This window comes from Asterias amurensis, chromosome 2 (genome assembly GCF_032118995.1).
Source record: "Asterias amurensis chromosome 2, ASM3211899v1".
In the NCBI taxonomy this organism is placed as follows: Eukaryota; Metazoa; Echinodermata; class Asteroidea; order Forcipulatida; family Asteriidae; genus Asterias; species Asterias amurensis.
This window is the reverse complement of record NC_092649.1, coordinates 5,223,013-5,238,876: the sequence shown is the minus strand read 5'-3', so window position 1 is coordinate 5,238,876 and position 15,864 is coordinate 5,223,013. Positions and strand designations below refer to the sequence as shown.

General features: G+C 39.9%; 1 protein-coding gene across 1 annotated transcript in view; it reads left to right on the top strand.

Moving 5' to 3' along the window:
* LOC139951335 (ATP-binding cassette sub-family C member 9-like) overlaps positions 1–15,864 on the top strand; it is a 33,481-nt gene that overhangs the window by 13,296 nt on the left and 4,321 nt on the right. Inside the window, exons 14-27 of the mRNA XM_071950189.1 lie at positions 452–550; positions 1,466–1,631; positions 3,023–3,160; positions 3,579–3,789; positions 4,543–4,751; positions 5,960–6,129; positions 8,532–8,601; positions 9,742–9,899; positions 10,564–10,656; positions 11,161–11,263; positions 12,403–12,516; positions 13,143–13,254; positions 14,856–14,983; positions 15,101–15,179. Coding sequence (XP_071806290.1) covers positions 452–550; positions 1,466–1,631; positions 3,023–3,160; positions 3,579–3,789; positions 4,543–4,751; positions 5,960–6,129; positions 8,532–8,601; positions 9,742–9,899; positions 10,564–10,656; positions 11,161–11,263; positions 12,403–12,516; positions 13,143–13,254; positions 14,856–14,983; positions 15,101–15,179 — 1,850 coding nt within the window. The remainder of the gene's footprint in view (positions 1–451; positions 551–1,465; positions 1,632–3,022; positions 3,161–3,578; positions 3,790–4,542; positions 4,752–5,959; positions 6,130–8,531; positions 8,602–9,741; positions 9,900–10,563; positions 10,657–11,160; positions 11,264–12,402; positions 12,517–13,142; positions 13,255–14,855; positions 14,984–15,100; positions 15,180–15,864) is intronic.

Below are 15,864 nucleotides of genomic sequence, written 5' to 3'. Positions count from 1 at the left end.
GATCGTGCTTAACAGACCAGTGTACTGGGCCCAATTTCATAGAGCTGCTAAGCCCCAAAATGCGCTTAGTATGATTGCTTTGTCTCGATAAAAGCAGGGTGTAATACCATACAAATTTCCACGTGATTTTCAGGATAAGCAAACAACAGCTGAATACCAGTAACAAGCAATATGCAACAAATGGAAATTCGGATGGTAATCCTGTTTTTATCAAGGAATGCAATTTCTTGCTAAGCAATTTTTTGTGCTTATCAGCTCTATGAAATTGGGCCCCGATGACGCCATGGTTTATTTACTACAGTGCTTTAAGTGTTGTAATCCGACAGAGTACTGAAACAGTGGTCTTATGTAAAGTGGTAAACAAACTGTGACGTCATCATTACCACTGGAGGTCATTGTGTGTATCAACCAATGGATGCGTTATAAATCTTTATGAACAATATTTTTTCAGGAGTAAAATGTCCGTGGCTTACGCATCACAGAAAGCTTGGCTGATGAACGCAACTCTGCAAGACAACATCCTGTTTGGAGAGCAGTTCAACTTCAGAAAGTAAACGTATTATATAGAATAAAATTAAATACACACATAGTACAAAAATTACCCGGAATCTAAAGTCAAATGTGTTTAACTCCGGAAACTGCTTCAGCCATAGAGCTATTCAGAACATCAGCTTTTATGCACAGTGCACAGACCACTCACATTGACAAAATGCATATGTATTATAATTATGTTATTATTACGGCTCATGCGATTGCCCAATTGGCTACCTTTTTTCTAGCCGAGGGCGCCCTACTCAAATGACGTCATGTGCAAGACACTTAATTATCGGTGCGTTCGTTTAGCTTCCCTGGGTCATCCCCGGACTGCCCCGGTGCGTTCGAATAGCTTTTGACATCACTCCAGGGGCTCACCCAGGTCAGCCCCCAGTGCCCTGCTTGTAATGTGGGTCACTTGGGGGCTGGCCCCAGGTAAACGACGTCACTACAAGAGCGATGAGTGGTCGTTCGTTTAGCTCTTGTCAGGGGCTCACCCGAGTGAGCACCGCGTGGGAGACCCAGGGAAGCTAAGCGAAAGCACCCTATAATTGCTTCACGCCACTCTGGGGTAAATGGGTACCTGTGAGGGCAGAGATGGTTCTTGCGATTGGTTTAGCCGAGTAGCGCATATTAATGTTGCACATGCAGGCTGCATACGCCCCACCAGGGAGCTAAGATGTTCTAATGAATGAATTAATGCCCAGTGACCAGGGGAAATATTGTTGGAAGCGCTTTGAGACGCCCTCCGGGTATTAAAAACTGGTTATTAATATTATATCGGTCCACCATCACACCCGTCTTCAGTGCATGTTTGACACTCCCGTGGCTTCACTAGAAGCTAGAAAGATAATCATACGCTTGATTAACAATACAACAAAATTACACAAACCAAAATACTCAAAATATTTTCGTTGACATTGGTTTTCAGATACAAGAAGACCATTGATGTGTGCGCCATGAAACCAGACATTGATATCTTACCAGGAGGAGACCAGACTGAGATTGGAGAGAAGGGGATTAACCTGAGCGGTGGACAGAAGCAGAGGATTAGCGTGGCTAGGACGGTCTACTCCGGCAGAGATATCATCATCTTGGTGGGTCATCCTCAATGGGAGACTTTAGAACGCTAGGTCGCAGCAGATTTACCATGTACAAATTTAACCGTTTAAGTAGTTCTGAGCATGTGCACATTATACCGAGAACGGTGGATTTTACCTGGTAAGTCTGCTGCCACCAAGCGTCCCAAAAGTCCCCCATTGGTGTACTCACTCTTGATTAGCTATTTACACGAACTCTTCTTCTTTTAGTATGCCATTTCTGTCGTCTCACCAACGGTGAACGCGGTGGTCGAACCCGGTGGTCGAACCGGTGGTCACATCTGGTGGTCGAACCGGTGGTCGAACCCAGTGGTCGAACACGGTGGTCAGGCAGTATTTGACACTTAGGCCTATTTCACAAAAGGGCTAGCTAAAAGGGTAAACTTCAGCTGTGTATGTATCAATCATGCTATTTTACAATACCAATCATTAAAGGCAGAGGACACTATTGTTAAAGGAACACGTTGCCTTGGATCGGTCGAGTTGGTCTATGAAAAGCGTTTGTGACCGTTTTTTATAAAATGCATATGGGTAGAAAGATGTTGTAAAAGTAGAATACAATGATCCACACAAACATGCCTCGAAATTGCGTGGTTTTCCTTTTACCTCGTCGACTAACACGTCGGCCATTTATGGGGGTCAAAATTTTGACTCCCATAAATGGCCGACCGTGTTAGTTCGCACAGTAGAAGGACAACCACGCAATTTCGAGGCAAACTTGTTTGGATCATTGTATTCTACTTTTAAAACATCTTTCCAACCATATGCATTATATACAAAACGGTTCCAAACGCTTTTGTTTTGACCAACTCGTCCGATCCAAGGCAACGTGTTCCTTTAATTACTCAAAATAATTATCAGCATCAAACCCCACTTGGTAACGAGTAATGGGGAGAGGTTGATAGTATAAAACATTCTGAGAAACGGCTCCCTCTAGTTTTCGAGAAAGAAGTAATTTTCCATGAATTTGATTTCGAGACCTCAGATTTAGAACTTGAGGTCTCGAAATCAAGCATCTGAAAGCACACAACTACGTGTGACAAGAGTGTTTTCTTTCATTGTTATCTCGCAACTCCGCGACCAATCGAGCTCAACTTTTCACAGGTTTGTTATTTAATGCATATATATTTTGAAATACAATAAATGAGAAGACTGGTCTTTGACAATTACCAATAGTGTCCACTGTCTTTAATGACATTGGCAACTAATCTTGGGCCAATTCTTGTGCTTTTAAAAACCGAGCCCTGCTCTGTGGAAGGTCGAATCCTACTGAAGCACCGAGTGAGCGTGCGGCAAATTTAAATTAGTTTTAAGAACAAGAAGTGTTCCGAATTTGAGATTCCGGAACCATTTATTGGGATAAATATTTACAATTTTCCCTCATACAGGATGATCCACTGTCTGCTCTAGACGTCCATGTTGGATCACATGTCTTCCAGAAAGCTATCGTGGGCACTTTGCTGCGTAAGAAGCAAACCGTCGTCTTGGTAACGCATCAATTACAATACCTCCACCACGCCCATAAGGTAATTGTCAAACAAAACCTTTCAAGTTAAAAAATTTCTCAAGTAGTCTTCAAAGCTTGCTACATCTCCAAATTATAAAATGTTTAAGGTAGGTTTAAGGTATAATTTACAAGGGTTTGCGTGAACACGTTGAACTCGATTTGATGGTAAATTCAAAGAAAGGAATGTTCGGAAACAGTTATCTTTCTAATAGTAGAATTCATCCAATTGAGAGATTTGAGGTAACACCATGTGAATACTTCTTTTGAAAAGAACCAGTGGTTTAAGTTGGAAGTTGAAGTTGAGAATTTTAGTTGAAAATTTGTTTTCAGAACAACTGATTGAAATCAAGTTTTTTAAAAAGAGCCATCATTTCACAATGATTTATTTTAATAAGATTTGGTGATACTTTAGTTACCGTACTTTCTCATCTTTGAAGATCATCGTGATGAAAGACGGGAGGGTTGCCCACCAAGGAACCCTTGACGATATCATCGAGGAATCCCCTGATCTCTACAGCGAGTACCAAAGAGCCGTCAAGTTCTCAGAGTCGGAATCAGAATCCCAAGAGAGCATGCGCGGAATGTCAGACAATGAAAAGGAACGCGTCATCAAAAGGCAAATCTCGCGAGAATTGTCTGCAGAAACACGTGAGTAGGCATATTATGATTTGGAAACCAGTTATAAAAAGATACGGATTATTGGTATAATGTTAACCCCGTTGAGCTCCACCCCTCTCCTCTTACCGATGAGATTTTTATACAATTCGACGCCGATTGAAAAAATATAAAATGACTTAGAAGGTTTGCGACCTTCAACATTTTCTTTCTGATAACTCTATCATAACTTGGTGTACATCTGCTGGGTTAACACAATATTGCTTCGCTTTGAATTATGTATATATATTAAAGGCCAATTAATCAGAGCGTGTAGACCCTACTCATTGCGCCTGACTTTCCATTCCTCCTCACTTATTTTGCCCTATGTCTAAAATAGTTGAGTAATGATTTTCCCCTTGATATTAAAGGGAAGATACACGTTTGGTAGTTACTCAAAACAAATATTAACTTAAAAACTGACAATAGTAACGAGCATTATTGTGAGAAACGGCTCCCTCTGAAGTAGTATAGATTTTGAGAAAGATGTAGTTTCTCACTAAAACAGTAAAATACTTCTAGCCAGAAGAAGTCTTTTATTTGTTATCTGAAAGCACAGAAATTCGTCCAACAAGGGTGTTTTTCTCTCATCATTTTCTCCAAACTTCGATGACCAATTTAGCTTAAATTTTCACAGGCTTGCCATTTTATGCTTATTTTGGGATACACCAGGTGGGAAGACTGGTCTTTGACAATTACCAATAGCGTATCTTCCCTTTAATCAACGGTTCCTTCTTATCCGAACAGGTACCATGGCAACAGGAACCAAACTGATCGATGATGAAGCGATGGAACATGGTTCGGTTTCTTACAGCGTGTATCTATTCTACTGCCGGGCAGCAACGTGGATTGTAGCCGTCGGTTATGTTGCATCGTACGTGGCCAATTCTGGATTTACCGTGGGGACCAACTTCTGGCTCGCCACTTGGTCGGAGGCCGAAATCGCCAACGACAACGTAAGTGTTGTTTAATGGACCTCTTTATCACAACGTCACAACCCGAGAACCTTGCCAACCGAGATTGGTAAACAATTAAAACCCGTCAATGAGAAAAAAACACAAAAACATAGGGCCACAATTTGTAACTAATTCACATACCTACTTTGAAAGAACACTATAGTGTATAGTGTTCGTTGTAAACAAGTCATGGGAGGTAGTCTGTTTCATTGAAAGTTTACAGAAATAATGAATTTGGTTACAACATCTCTTAACCCGATTGAATGTTTTGCCAACATTCGGCCATTCATGGCAATTAGAGCGGTTTGTTTATATCAATACCGGATATATCTAGATGTGTTTCCTTTTTCTAATTTTAAAGGTTTACATTTGAAATGATGCAACACGATTGCAGCAAGAAGTCAAAGAGAAGGCATGCATTTAACAATCAGTTATAATAAAAAGTAATAATTTTGTAGCCGGGTGAAAATAACCTCCAAGCATTTCACATAATACTACGAAACCATCTACCTAACACTGAACAAAACCAACAAATTATTTTAAAAAGGTTCAACACGCCCTGAAGTAGTTTAGGCGTCGTAAGTCATAACACAATGACGTGTATATTTCCCTCATATATATGTATTATGCAATAATGGCCTGTAAAGCACAAGCACTTGGTGGCGCACTTTATTGTTAATCGCCTGAACTTGTCACTAATAATTGTGTAGTCATGTCAAGGTTTAGAGAAATTAAAACACCACAATGCACCTCTACCACCGGGAAGGCACTCAGTGTACAATCCTTTATAATAACAGATATATAGGAGAATCATTTGAGCATCGAGAAAGCACCCTTATCAATTACATTTTGAGCAGTCGCGTGCAACGGAAAATTAATAGCACAGTTGGGTTCAAATAATTTAAAAAGCGAAGGTTGTGAACGCCTCATAATAGCAATTCTTACATTAAACCCATATCAATTTACCAAAAGCAAACACAATTCCGTTGAAATTGATTGCTTCAAATAAGATAAGAATTATGAGAATTGGTGGTAAATACTATAATAAGGAAAGGTTTGCGGTGACACCGTTGTAAACATATCTGTTGTGATTAATTCTAGTGGTGGCTCTAACCAGAGCCGGGGAGTTCTGCGCAAAGTTTTGGTTGCTCTGAGTGTCGTCTTTCCCGATGTCTATAACCCTTTCTCAATGTTTTATGTTCGAACAGTCAACCGATATCCAACCACTGTCCTACTATATTGCGGGCTACGCAGGGCTCTCCTTTGGTGGTGTTTTGACCATTTTCATCGGCAGTATGTTAAATGTTGTAGGCGCATATCTTGCCTCGAAGGAATTACATGTAACAATGCTGCGGAACATCATCATGTCTCCAATGAGGTAAGTATATATAGGTGGCTTTTTTATTCAAAGTATTTAACTAAGATTTATTACCGTTATTGTGGGATATAAGAGATGTTTTCACAGGATTCGGGAAAGTACCGAGTATACAGTGCTTACACACATTGGAATGGTAACGAACATCATAATAATCTGCAGCCCGCAAGTCTGAGGAAACCCGTTAACAAGGATGTTTTCTATGTGAACCAAGGGGTTAATCTCTACTCTTCCAATAAGGCTTGGAAGATAGTGCACTCCGCTCTACCAACCATGCTCCTATGTGAATGTTACCCAAGCCTACATCCTTATGGATTGTGAAAGGGTTAACCCAGTTTCAGCCCCAGGAGTAGGTAGCAGCGTGCCTCAGTGGACACTTAAAGTGTGTCCTCATCTTGAAGTGGCCGCCCGTGATGTAATAGGAAGTCTCATTAAAAGGAATATAAAAGCTTCCTGTGTTCTTGTGGTTCTTATACGTTCACTACCATTCCTAGTACACGGGACATACGGTTCAATGTCTCATCTGATCAAGCTGTTCAAACTGCGCAGGATCGGCCTGGATGACGAATTTCTAACATTGGACATAACCGTGGTCATAACGTCTCGAGCCGAGTTCGTCAACTTTATCAGTTATTATGATATTAAGAGCGCCTTGCTCAGGGATACAGGTGTCATGACTGGGACTCGAACTCACACTTTGCTGATCAGAAACACCAGTGTCTGTTGCTCTTAACCGCTCGGCAACGATACTCCTTTTTCATTATAACTATCATAGTAAGTTAAGTAAACCATTTATATTTTTGAATGTACCTCGTAATTAGGCTCCGTATCTATAAGGCAGATTGAAGACACATTGGTTTGACCAGTTTTGGGAGCGAGAGGGTAAGCGTACCCGTCGTCGAAGCCGAGGTTTTTAACAATGGGGATTCGTGTGTTTTCACAGACCGAGCTTCTCTTATGAGGGTCCACTATAAGTTATCACACAAGCGCGAGTGGAATACGGAAAAATATAGCGCTTCTGCGTCCCATATCCAACGAGGCCGAAGGCCGAGTTGGATATGGGACGCAGACGCGCTATATTTTCCGTATTTCCACGAGCGCGCGTGTGATAACGTATTTATCTTCAAGCAAACTTGGCGCGTGACATAGAACACACAAGACGCATGGTAGTGATACTAGCCGTGCAATATTATACAAATATTGACTGCTTCGAGTGCTATGGTTAAAACTATGACTCCCGAGGTGATCCCCGGAGCGTTCTATTTTCCCGAGGCGAAGCCGAGGGAAAATAGAACGCTACGGGGATCACCGAGGGAGTCATAGTTTTTAACCATTGCACGAGTAAAAGCAGTCAATATTTGTTTTATTACACCCCAAACATTTCTAAATACTGTACTGTTATTATTAAGGTACAGACCTGAATGCTACAATCCACGGACGACGCGAATACAGATTGCATACACTTTTACTTACTGTGTTGCATGTAGTGTCGTGCAATTCGCAGTGGTTACAGACTATTAATTTATAATCCTCGTACACGCACAGGACGTCTGGGTATTGCACGCCATGTGCTAGTCTGTCGGACTAGCGCATGGCAAACCGGCGCTCTATCACACGGCCGTCGTCTGGCAAAACTAAGACATGTCATGTGACGCCCTCTAAACCAATGAGCAGGCAGAATACTTGCAAGGGGTGTTATAATATACAAATATTGACTGCTTCGAGTGCTATGGTTAAAACTATGACTCCCGAGGTGATCCCCGGAGCGTTCTATTTTCCCGAGGCGAAGCCGAGGGAAAATAGAACGCTACGGGGATCACCGAGGGAGTCATAGTTTTTAACCATTGCACGAGTAAAAGCAGTCAATATTTGTTTTATAACACCCAAACATTTCTAAATACTGTACTATTATTATTAAGTTACAGACCTGAATGCTACAATCCACGGACGACGCGAATACAGATTGCAAACACTTTTACTTACTGTGCTGCATGTAGTGTTGTGCAATCCGAAGTTGTTACAGACTATTAATTTATCATCCCAGTACACGCAACGGACGTCTGGGTACTGCACGCCATGTGCTAGTCTGTCGGACTAGCGCATGGCAAACCGACGCTCTATCACACGGCCGTCGTCTGGCAAAACTAAGACATGTCATGTGACGCGCTCTAAACCAATGAGCAGGCAGAATACTTGCAAAGGGTGTTATAAAGGTTTTTATCACCACTCCATTCTGCCAATCTGATTGGAGGATTAGCGCGTACTTGAAGATAATATATATTATAGTAAGCTAATGACTAAATCACTCATATTCATGCCAAATGGTCAACTACAATGTATCGACATAGACCAAGCTTATACCACTTTATTAAACAGCAGGTTTAAACTATTCTGTTTTCTAATAGATTTTTTGACACAACTCCTCTTGGTCGTATCCTGAATCGACTGGCGAGTGATACAGATATCATGGACAAGGTAAGATTGCCTCCTATGGATTTAAACAGCATGAACAAGCATTTCGTTCCTTACCAGGCTGTACCTAAGATACACACGTAGGCCTATCATATTTATTCATGGTTTATTTATTAAAACACTGTAATACAGCAGATATTTTTAATATTATTGCCTTCCTCGAAGCCTCGTAAATTCCAAGCGGATTACAAACTCGCAACCCATGCACTCTGGACTAACGTGCACGGTGACCAGAGACCAGGGCCCTATTTCACAGAGCTGCTAAGCACACAAATCTGCTTAGCATAAAAAAATCCTTGATAAAAACAGTATTGCCAACCAAATTTCCATTGGATTTTCATAATAAGCAAACATTAGCTGAATACCAACACTGCAACAAATGGAAATTTGGTTGGTAATCCTGTTTTTATCGAGAAAGAAATTTCATGCTAAGCAAATGTTTGTGCTTAGCAGCTCAATGGAATTTGGGCCTGTTCAATTCATGTTTTATTTTGACGTATTTGCTTGTCTTTAGGTCTTACTTAGACAAATGTTCTTGGGCATTCTGGCCCCCAAATAAGTCAGGTCCCAGCACAGGGTCCGAATCAGGGTTAATTAATTTGTGTTTTACCCAAGCTCTGTAGAACAAAAAACAACGCATGAAAATCACTCGGGATTTCGAACCCACGACCGTTGCATTAATACTTGACAGTATGTTGCTTGCGCAGCTGTCTTACGAGTAAGAGCTGGCTCTCATTGGTTAGGGGAATAAACAACTTGTATTCTTTAAAGGCAGTGGACACTTATGGTAATTACTCAAAATAACATTAGCATAAAACCTTTCTTGATTACTAGTAATGGGGAGAGGTTGAAAGTACAAAACATTGTGAGAATTTGTTGAGGTCTTGAAATCAAGCATCTGAAACCACACAACGTCGTCTGTATCTCGCAACTTTGACGACCACTTGAGCTTAAATGTTCACAGGTTTCTTATTTTATGTGTATGCTGAGATACACCAAGTGAGGGGACTGGTCTTTGCAGTTATTAAATAGTAACCCAGGTGCAAGAAACAACAGCAACGCAAAAACATATATTAAACCCAAAGCTAAAAACATCATTCTAAATTTGTCACCATTCTGATTTGGTTTACTTTCACATTACAGAAACTATTCCAGAGCATTGATGCTGTGGTGTACTTTCTCGTGGGTTATATCAGTGGAGTGATTGTCAACTGCATCATTCTGCCGATATTCGTTATCTTTGCTGTACCTTTGGCCGTGTGCGGTTACTTCGTGGCCAAATTCTACATCACGACTTCAAGGTAATAGAGAAGCATCGTGGTCGATTTCATAAAAATAGTGGTCCTAACTTAGGACTAGTCTTAACTCTTTGTTAAATCCACCCTGGTTTAAAGAGACAATTAGGAAAGTTATACTAGCTCTAACTGCACGAATGTCACGGAGGCCACGCCCTCTGTTGACCCTGGTATCGGCCTTGGTGCCCCTTCAAAAGTTTCTCGTTTACTTTAAAGGAACACGTTGCCCTGAATCGGTCGAATTGGTCCTTGAAAAGCGTTCTGTAACCGTTTGTTATATAATCGTTATGGTTAGAAAGATGTAAAAGTAGAATACAATGATCCACACAAACATGCCTCGAAATTGGGAGGTTTTCTTTTTACCTCGTCGACTAACACCTCGTCGACTACGACTATAAGGGGACATTAGTTTCACCAGATGGATAGAAAAGAAGACAATGGAGCAATATTTGTGTTGTTTCCCTTTATACAGATTGAGAGTGTATGGCAACATCTCAGTTTATAATAATACCGGAGCAGACCATTTGCCGTCAAGTCTCTATTTGGGTATGACTTCTCTTGGTCTAAAAAAAAATGTATGCACTGACATTTGATCAGTTCATAAAACATCAAAAATTAATGGCAATATTGAATATAAATAAAACCAAGCATTTGGCTGTTCCCATTCCAGATCCCTGCAGCGACTAGACAGCGTAACCAAGTCTCCAATATTTGCCCACTTCTCGGAAACTCTTAGTGGTCTACCAACAATACGGGCTTACAGGTATGCTTAGTTCATCTAATTTTAGTCGTTTTAAATCTTTAGTCAAAAAGAAAGACAAGTAATCATGTTGTAGTACTTTAAAAGTCTCATCCGTTTTTCAAAACATATAAAGAATTAGATCCTTAAAGACACTGACTCAATACAATAGTTGGTATAAAAACTTACTCAGTAACGAGCAGTGGAGAGCTGTTGAAAAAGGCTCCCTCTGAAATAACGTAGTGTTTGAGAAAGAGGTAAATTCTCACTCAGAGTTTAAATGACTTTATTATGCATCTCAAAGCACACAATTTGCTCAGCGGGTGTTTTTCCTAAACTAGTCTCTTGCATCGTTGACGAACAATCGAGCCAAAGTTGTCACAGGTCTGTTGCACATGTTGGGATACACCATAGTTAGAATACTGGTCTACGACAATTACCAAACGTTTCCAGTGCCTTTAAGTCTTGCAAAATGGAGACATTTTACATGCTAATATTATTTTAACAATAAATGACTTTTTACTTCAGGGACCAGAATCGGTTCTACGAAGTTCTCTTGAAGAAATTGAACGTGAACAACACGGCCTTTCTATACCTTCTAACAACGCATAGATGGAACGGAGTCAGACAGGTGAGCAAATCTTAGCAATTCCTTAAAGGAACACGTTGCCTTGGATCGGACGAGTTGGTCTATTAAAAGCGTTTGAAACCGTTTGTTATGAAATGCATATGGTTAGAAAGATGTTTTAAAAGTAGAATATAATATGATCCACACAAGTATCACTCGAATTTGCACGGTTTTCCTTTTACGTCGCGAACTATCACGGTCGGCAATTTATGGGAGTCAAAATTTTGACTCCCATAAATGGCCGACTGTGTTAGTCGACAGGGTAAAAAGAAAACCGTACAATTTCGAGGCATATTTGTGTAGATCATTGTATCCTACTTTTACAATATCTTTCTAACCATATACATTTTACAACAAATGGTTACAGAACGATTTTCAAAGACCAACTCGACAGATCCAAGGCAACGTGCTCCTTTAAAGGCAGTGGACAGAATTGGTAAACACTCAAAATCATTATTGTGGGGGGGGGGGTCCCGCCTCTAACCCTGGTTGCGTACGCCGTGTGCTGCAACATAGTTTTCACCATTGTTGATAAACCCATTAACTTCCTCATGTATTTTCTGAAACTTTTTCATTTGGTGCAAACAATAATAATGGTTGGTAAAGCAGTTTGCAACAACGAATTCTGATTTTTCTCTTTATTTGCTATTAGTTCGAAAACATGTGAACATAAGTGGAATGGTGACACTACAAGCTATAAATGTTTAGTAAAAAAAGGCGTAAGAGATTTAGTATAACCATTGTAAGACTGCAGTAGTAGATTTCACGAAACGCTAGCATTAATCCTATCTCAAGTTAGCACACGTAACCCGTCCTTATAAGGACGTGTTCAATGCGTCCAAACGTCTTCGGATACGAACTCGTCTTAAGTCCAAAGTCTAATCCTAAGTTAGCAAGAATTTGGTGAAATCGATGGCAGTTTTTGTTTACAATTTCAGATTAGGCTTTAATAATTCGGTTGCTGTAGTCGAAAAACAGTAATTGTTATGCTATTGACTGTATCAGTATTGCAGACTGATACAATTCTCAGTACTTTTGAGCCCTCAGATTATAACCATTGCGTTGTTTTGTTTCCCTTTTACCAATTCTGTCTTGGCACATGTTTATGATTTACTCGGTTGAATTTTGTTTTCTTTGCTCAGGAGACGATCGGAGCGATTGGGGTTTTAGTGGCAGGTGTTGGAACCATCATTAGTTCCATCGATGGAACGATTGAACCCAGCAAAGTTGGACTGGCTATATCCTACACAATATGGGTAACTTTTTTTTTGCTCCCCCCCCAAAAAAAAAAAAAATAAACAACTTCTTTTTAGAATAGACTTAGTTAACAATGATTATATTATATTTATTGGTTTGATATAAATTTAATCACTAATGATTATATTATTATAATGGAATCCGTTTTGTCTTCAGATTTAACTATTACTTGGATTCCATGTTTTTCCCATTGTCTTTAAATAAGGCACTGGACACGTTTGGTCTCAAAACATTTATTAACAATATACGAGCAACGGAGAGCCGATATAAGTGTAACTCTTTATGCGAAACAATCCCTCTGAAATGACGTAATTTTTTAGATTTAGATTATTTCCTACTCAAATTTAAATTCGAGAAAGACTTCATCAGGCCTGAAGCCTTTCACAGGCATCCGAAAGCACACAAATTAGTTCGTGCAACACGGGGCTGTTTCTTTCACTATTTCTTGCAACTTCGACGACCAATTATTGAGCCAATATTTTAACAGATTTGTAATTTTATGCGTATGTTGGGATACACAAAGTGAGAATACTGGTCTTTGACAATGCGAACAAACGTGTCCAGTATGAAGTTGTTTGAGTGTTTCCCCTTTTCAATCATAGCATGTTTTTTCACTTTTTTACAGGTTGCAAATTTCATGAAATCGGCCATCCGTTTCGCTGCCGAGACGGAAATGCAAATGAATGCAATCGAGAGAGTCAAAGAATACACCAGTGTGCCGAACGAAAACTATTTGGGTTTGTATTACATTTTCCCCTGCGTGTCTCGTTCTCTTAAAGGCAGTGGACACTATTGGTAATTGTCAAAGACTAGCCTTCACAGTTGGTGTATCTCAACATATGCATAAAATAACAAACCTGTGAAAATTTGAGCTCAATCGGTCATCGAACTTGCAAGATAATAATGAAAGAAAAAACACCCCTGTCACACGAAGTTGTGTGCGTTTAGATGCTTGATTTCGAGACCTCATGTTTTAAATCTGAGGTCTCGAAATCAAATTCGTGGAAAATTATTCTTTCTCGAAAACTTCAGAGGGAGCCGTTTCTCACAATGTTTTATACCATCAACCTCTCCCCATTACTCGTCACCAAGAGAGGTTTTATACTATTGGTAATTGTCAAAGACTAGCCTTCACAGTTGGTGTATCTCAACATATGCATAAAATAACAAACCTGTGAAAATTTGAGCTCAATCGGTCATCGAACTTGCAAGATAATAATGAAAGAAAAAACACCCCTGTCACACGAAGTTGTGTGCGTTTAGATGCTTGATTTCGAGACCTCAATTTTAAATCTGAGGTCTCGAAATCAAATTCGTGGAAAATTATTTCTTTCTCGAAAACTTCAGAGGGAGCCGTTTCTCACAATGTTTTGTACCATCAACCTCTCCCCATTACTCGTCACCAAGAGAGGTTTTATGCTAATAATTATTTTGAGTAATTACCAATAGTGTCCACTGCCTTTAAGTTCTTAAAAAAACAAACAGTCATGATCAAGGAACTGCAACATTACTTCAGCATTCCTTCGAGTCACAGGTGAACTTTGGGACGTGCAAGTTTCACAAAGAACTAAGATTGATCTTAAAGGGCTGGGGAGGTATACGTTTGGTTACCAATTTAATGGCAATGGAAACCATTGGTTAGAGGCCTACAGCAGATTTCGATAGCATACAGAGCATTTTAAGAAAACAAAAATCATTTCGAAGAAGTGTGCTTTAATGTAACATTTATTTCATTTTTTTATTGGGAATTATTCTTCTTGCGTATATAGCTGGTCAAGAAATTTTGGCGATATCTCAAAAACGTGACCACCTTTCGAAAGGAAGTTTTCACAAGTTAGTTTTATTGTTTAAATCTACATAATAGGAATACACCATTGAGAAGTTCATGAAACCAAACGTTTACTTTACCTTAGACTGGGCTCCTGTCTTAATCCGCAAAGATAAATACAGGTCCCTGCTACTCAGATCAGTGATTTCATTAGATACAATGATATCATTGGATACGTTCAGTGACATTTCCATGCCCCAAAAGACACTGTTGTCACGTCCGCAATAGAAGTTGACTGCGTATCTCTATGTGAAGTGACCGAGGTCAAAGGTGAATATACACGCCGGTTTCGAGGCAGGTCTCTGGCGTTATTCACGAGCCTCCAAGTGTGACGTCAGATGTTCAGGCTAACTTTGTATTTCATCATTTGGACAAACGGGCGGGGAACAATATCAACCTGGGAGCGACACTTCGAAGCGTCCAATAATAATTGCCCAAGTAGGTCTCGTCCAATATTGATTTTGTTCAGAGAAATTGACGGTTATTAACTAAAATTTCCTTTTTTGACAGGTACGGAGCCCGCTGTCGACTGGCCGAAGCACGGTGCAATCACAATGCAAGGAATCTCAGTACGATACGCAGCAGAGCTTGAACCAGTCCTCAAAAATATATCACTCACATTCCGCTCTGGAGAAAAGGTGTGTCTACAAAACTTCTTCTTTGATTTTCATTCTTCTTTCCCTTATCTAGGATTCTGTGCCAAGTTTAGAGGTGAAAACATTTAGGATACTAATCAATCTGTTTCATTTATACAGGTTGGGATCTGTGGTCGCACTGGTAGTGGGAAGTCATCCCTCACGCTGGCACTCTTCAGAATTATTGACACTTACGAAGGTATTTGAATATCTCAATTTCTAATAAATGTTTAAAAGTCTATGCATTATATTTTGGTTGGGTTGATTGAGTTTCTCAATATAAGTAAAAGCTGTTTTGCTAAAGCGAACGTGAATTTTTCTGTGGGAGTTCAGCTGGGGCTTGAGTTCATTTAGGCTGGGACGAGACAAGGGTGTATTATCTTTACAACTGACAGGGCAAGTTAAGCTAGTCTTTGTTGGTGTCGTTTGATTGTATTGCAGATTAGGTTGAGCTGGGCTTGGTTGGCTTTGATTGAGTTGGGTTGTTGAAGTTATGTCAGGGTGTATTAGGTTGGGATGGGTTGAGTTGGTACTAAAGGCAGTGGACACTGTTTGTAGAAACGGCTCCCTCTGAAGTAACGTAGTTTTCGAGAAAGAAGTAATTTTCCACGAATTTGGTTTCGAGACCTCAAGTTTAGACTATGAGGTCTCGAAATCAAATTCGTGGAAAATTATTTCTTTCTCGAAAACTTCAGAGGGAGCCGTTTCTCACAATGTTTTATACCATCAACCTCTCCCCATTACTCGTCACCAAGAGAGGTTTTATGCTAATAATTATTTTGAGTAATTACCAATAGTGTCCACTGCCTTTAAGTTCTTAAAAAAAAAAACCAATCATGATCAAGGAACTGCAACATTGTCAAATCGAGCTCAAATTTTTACAG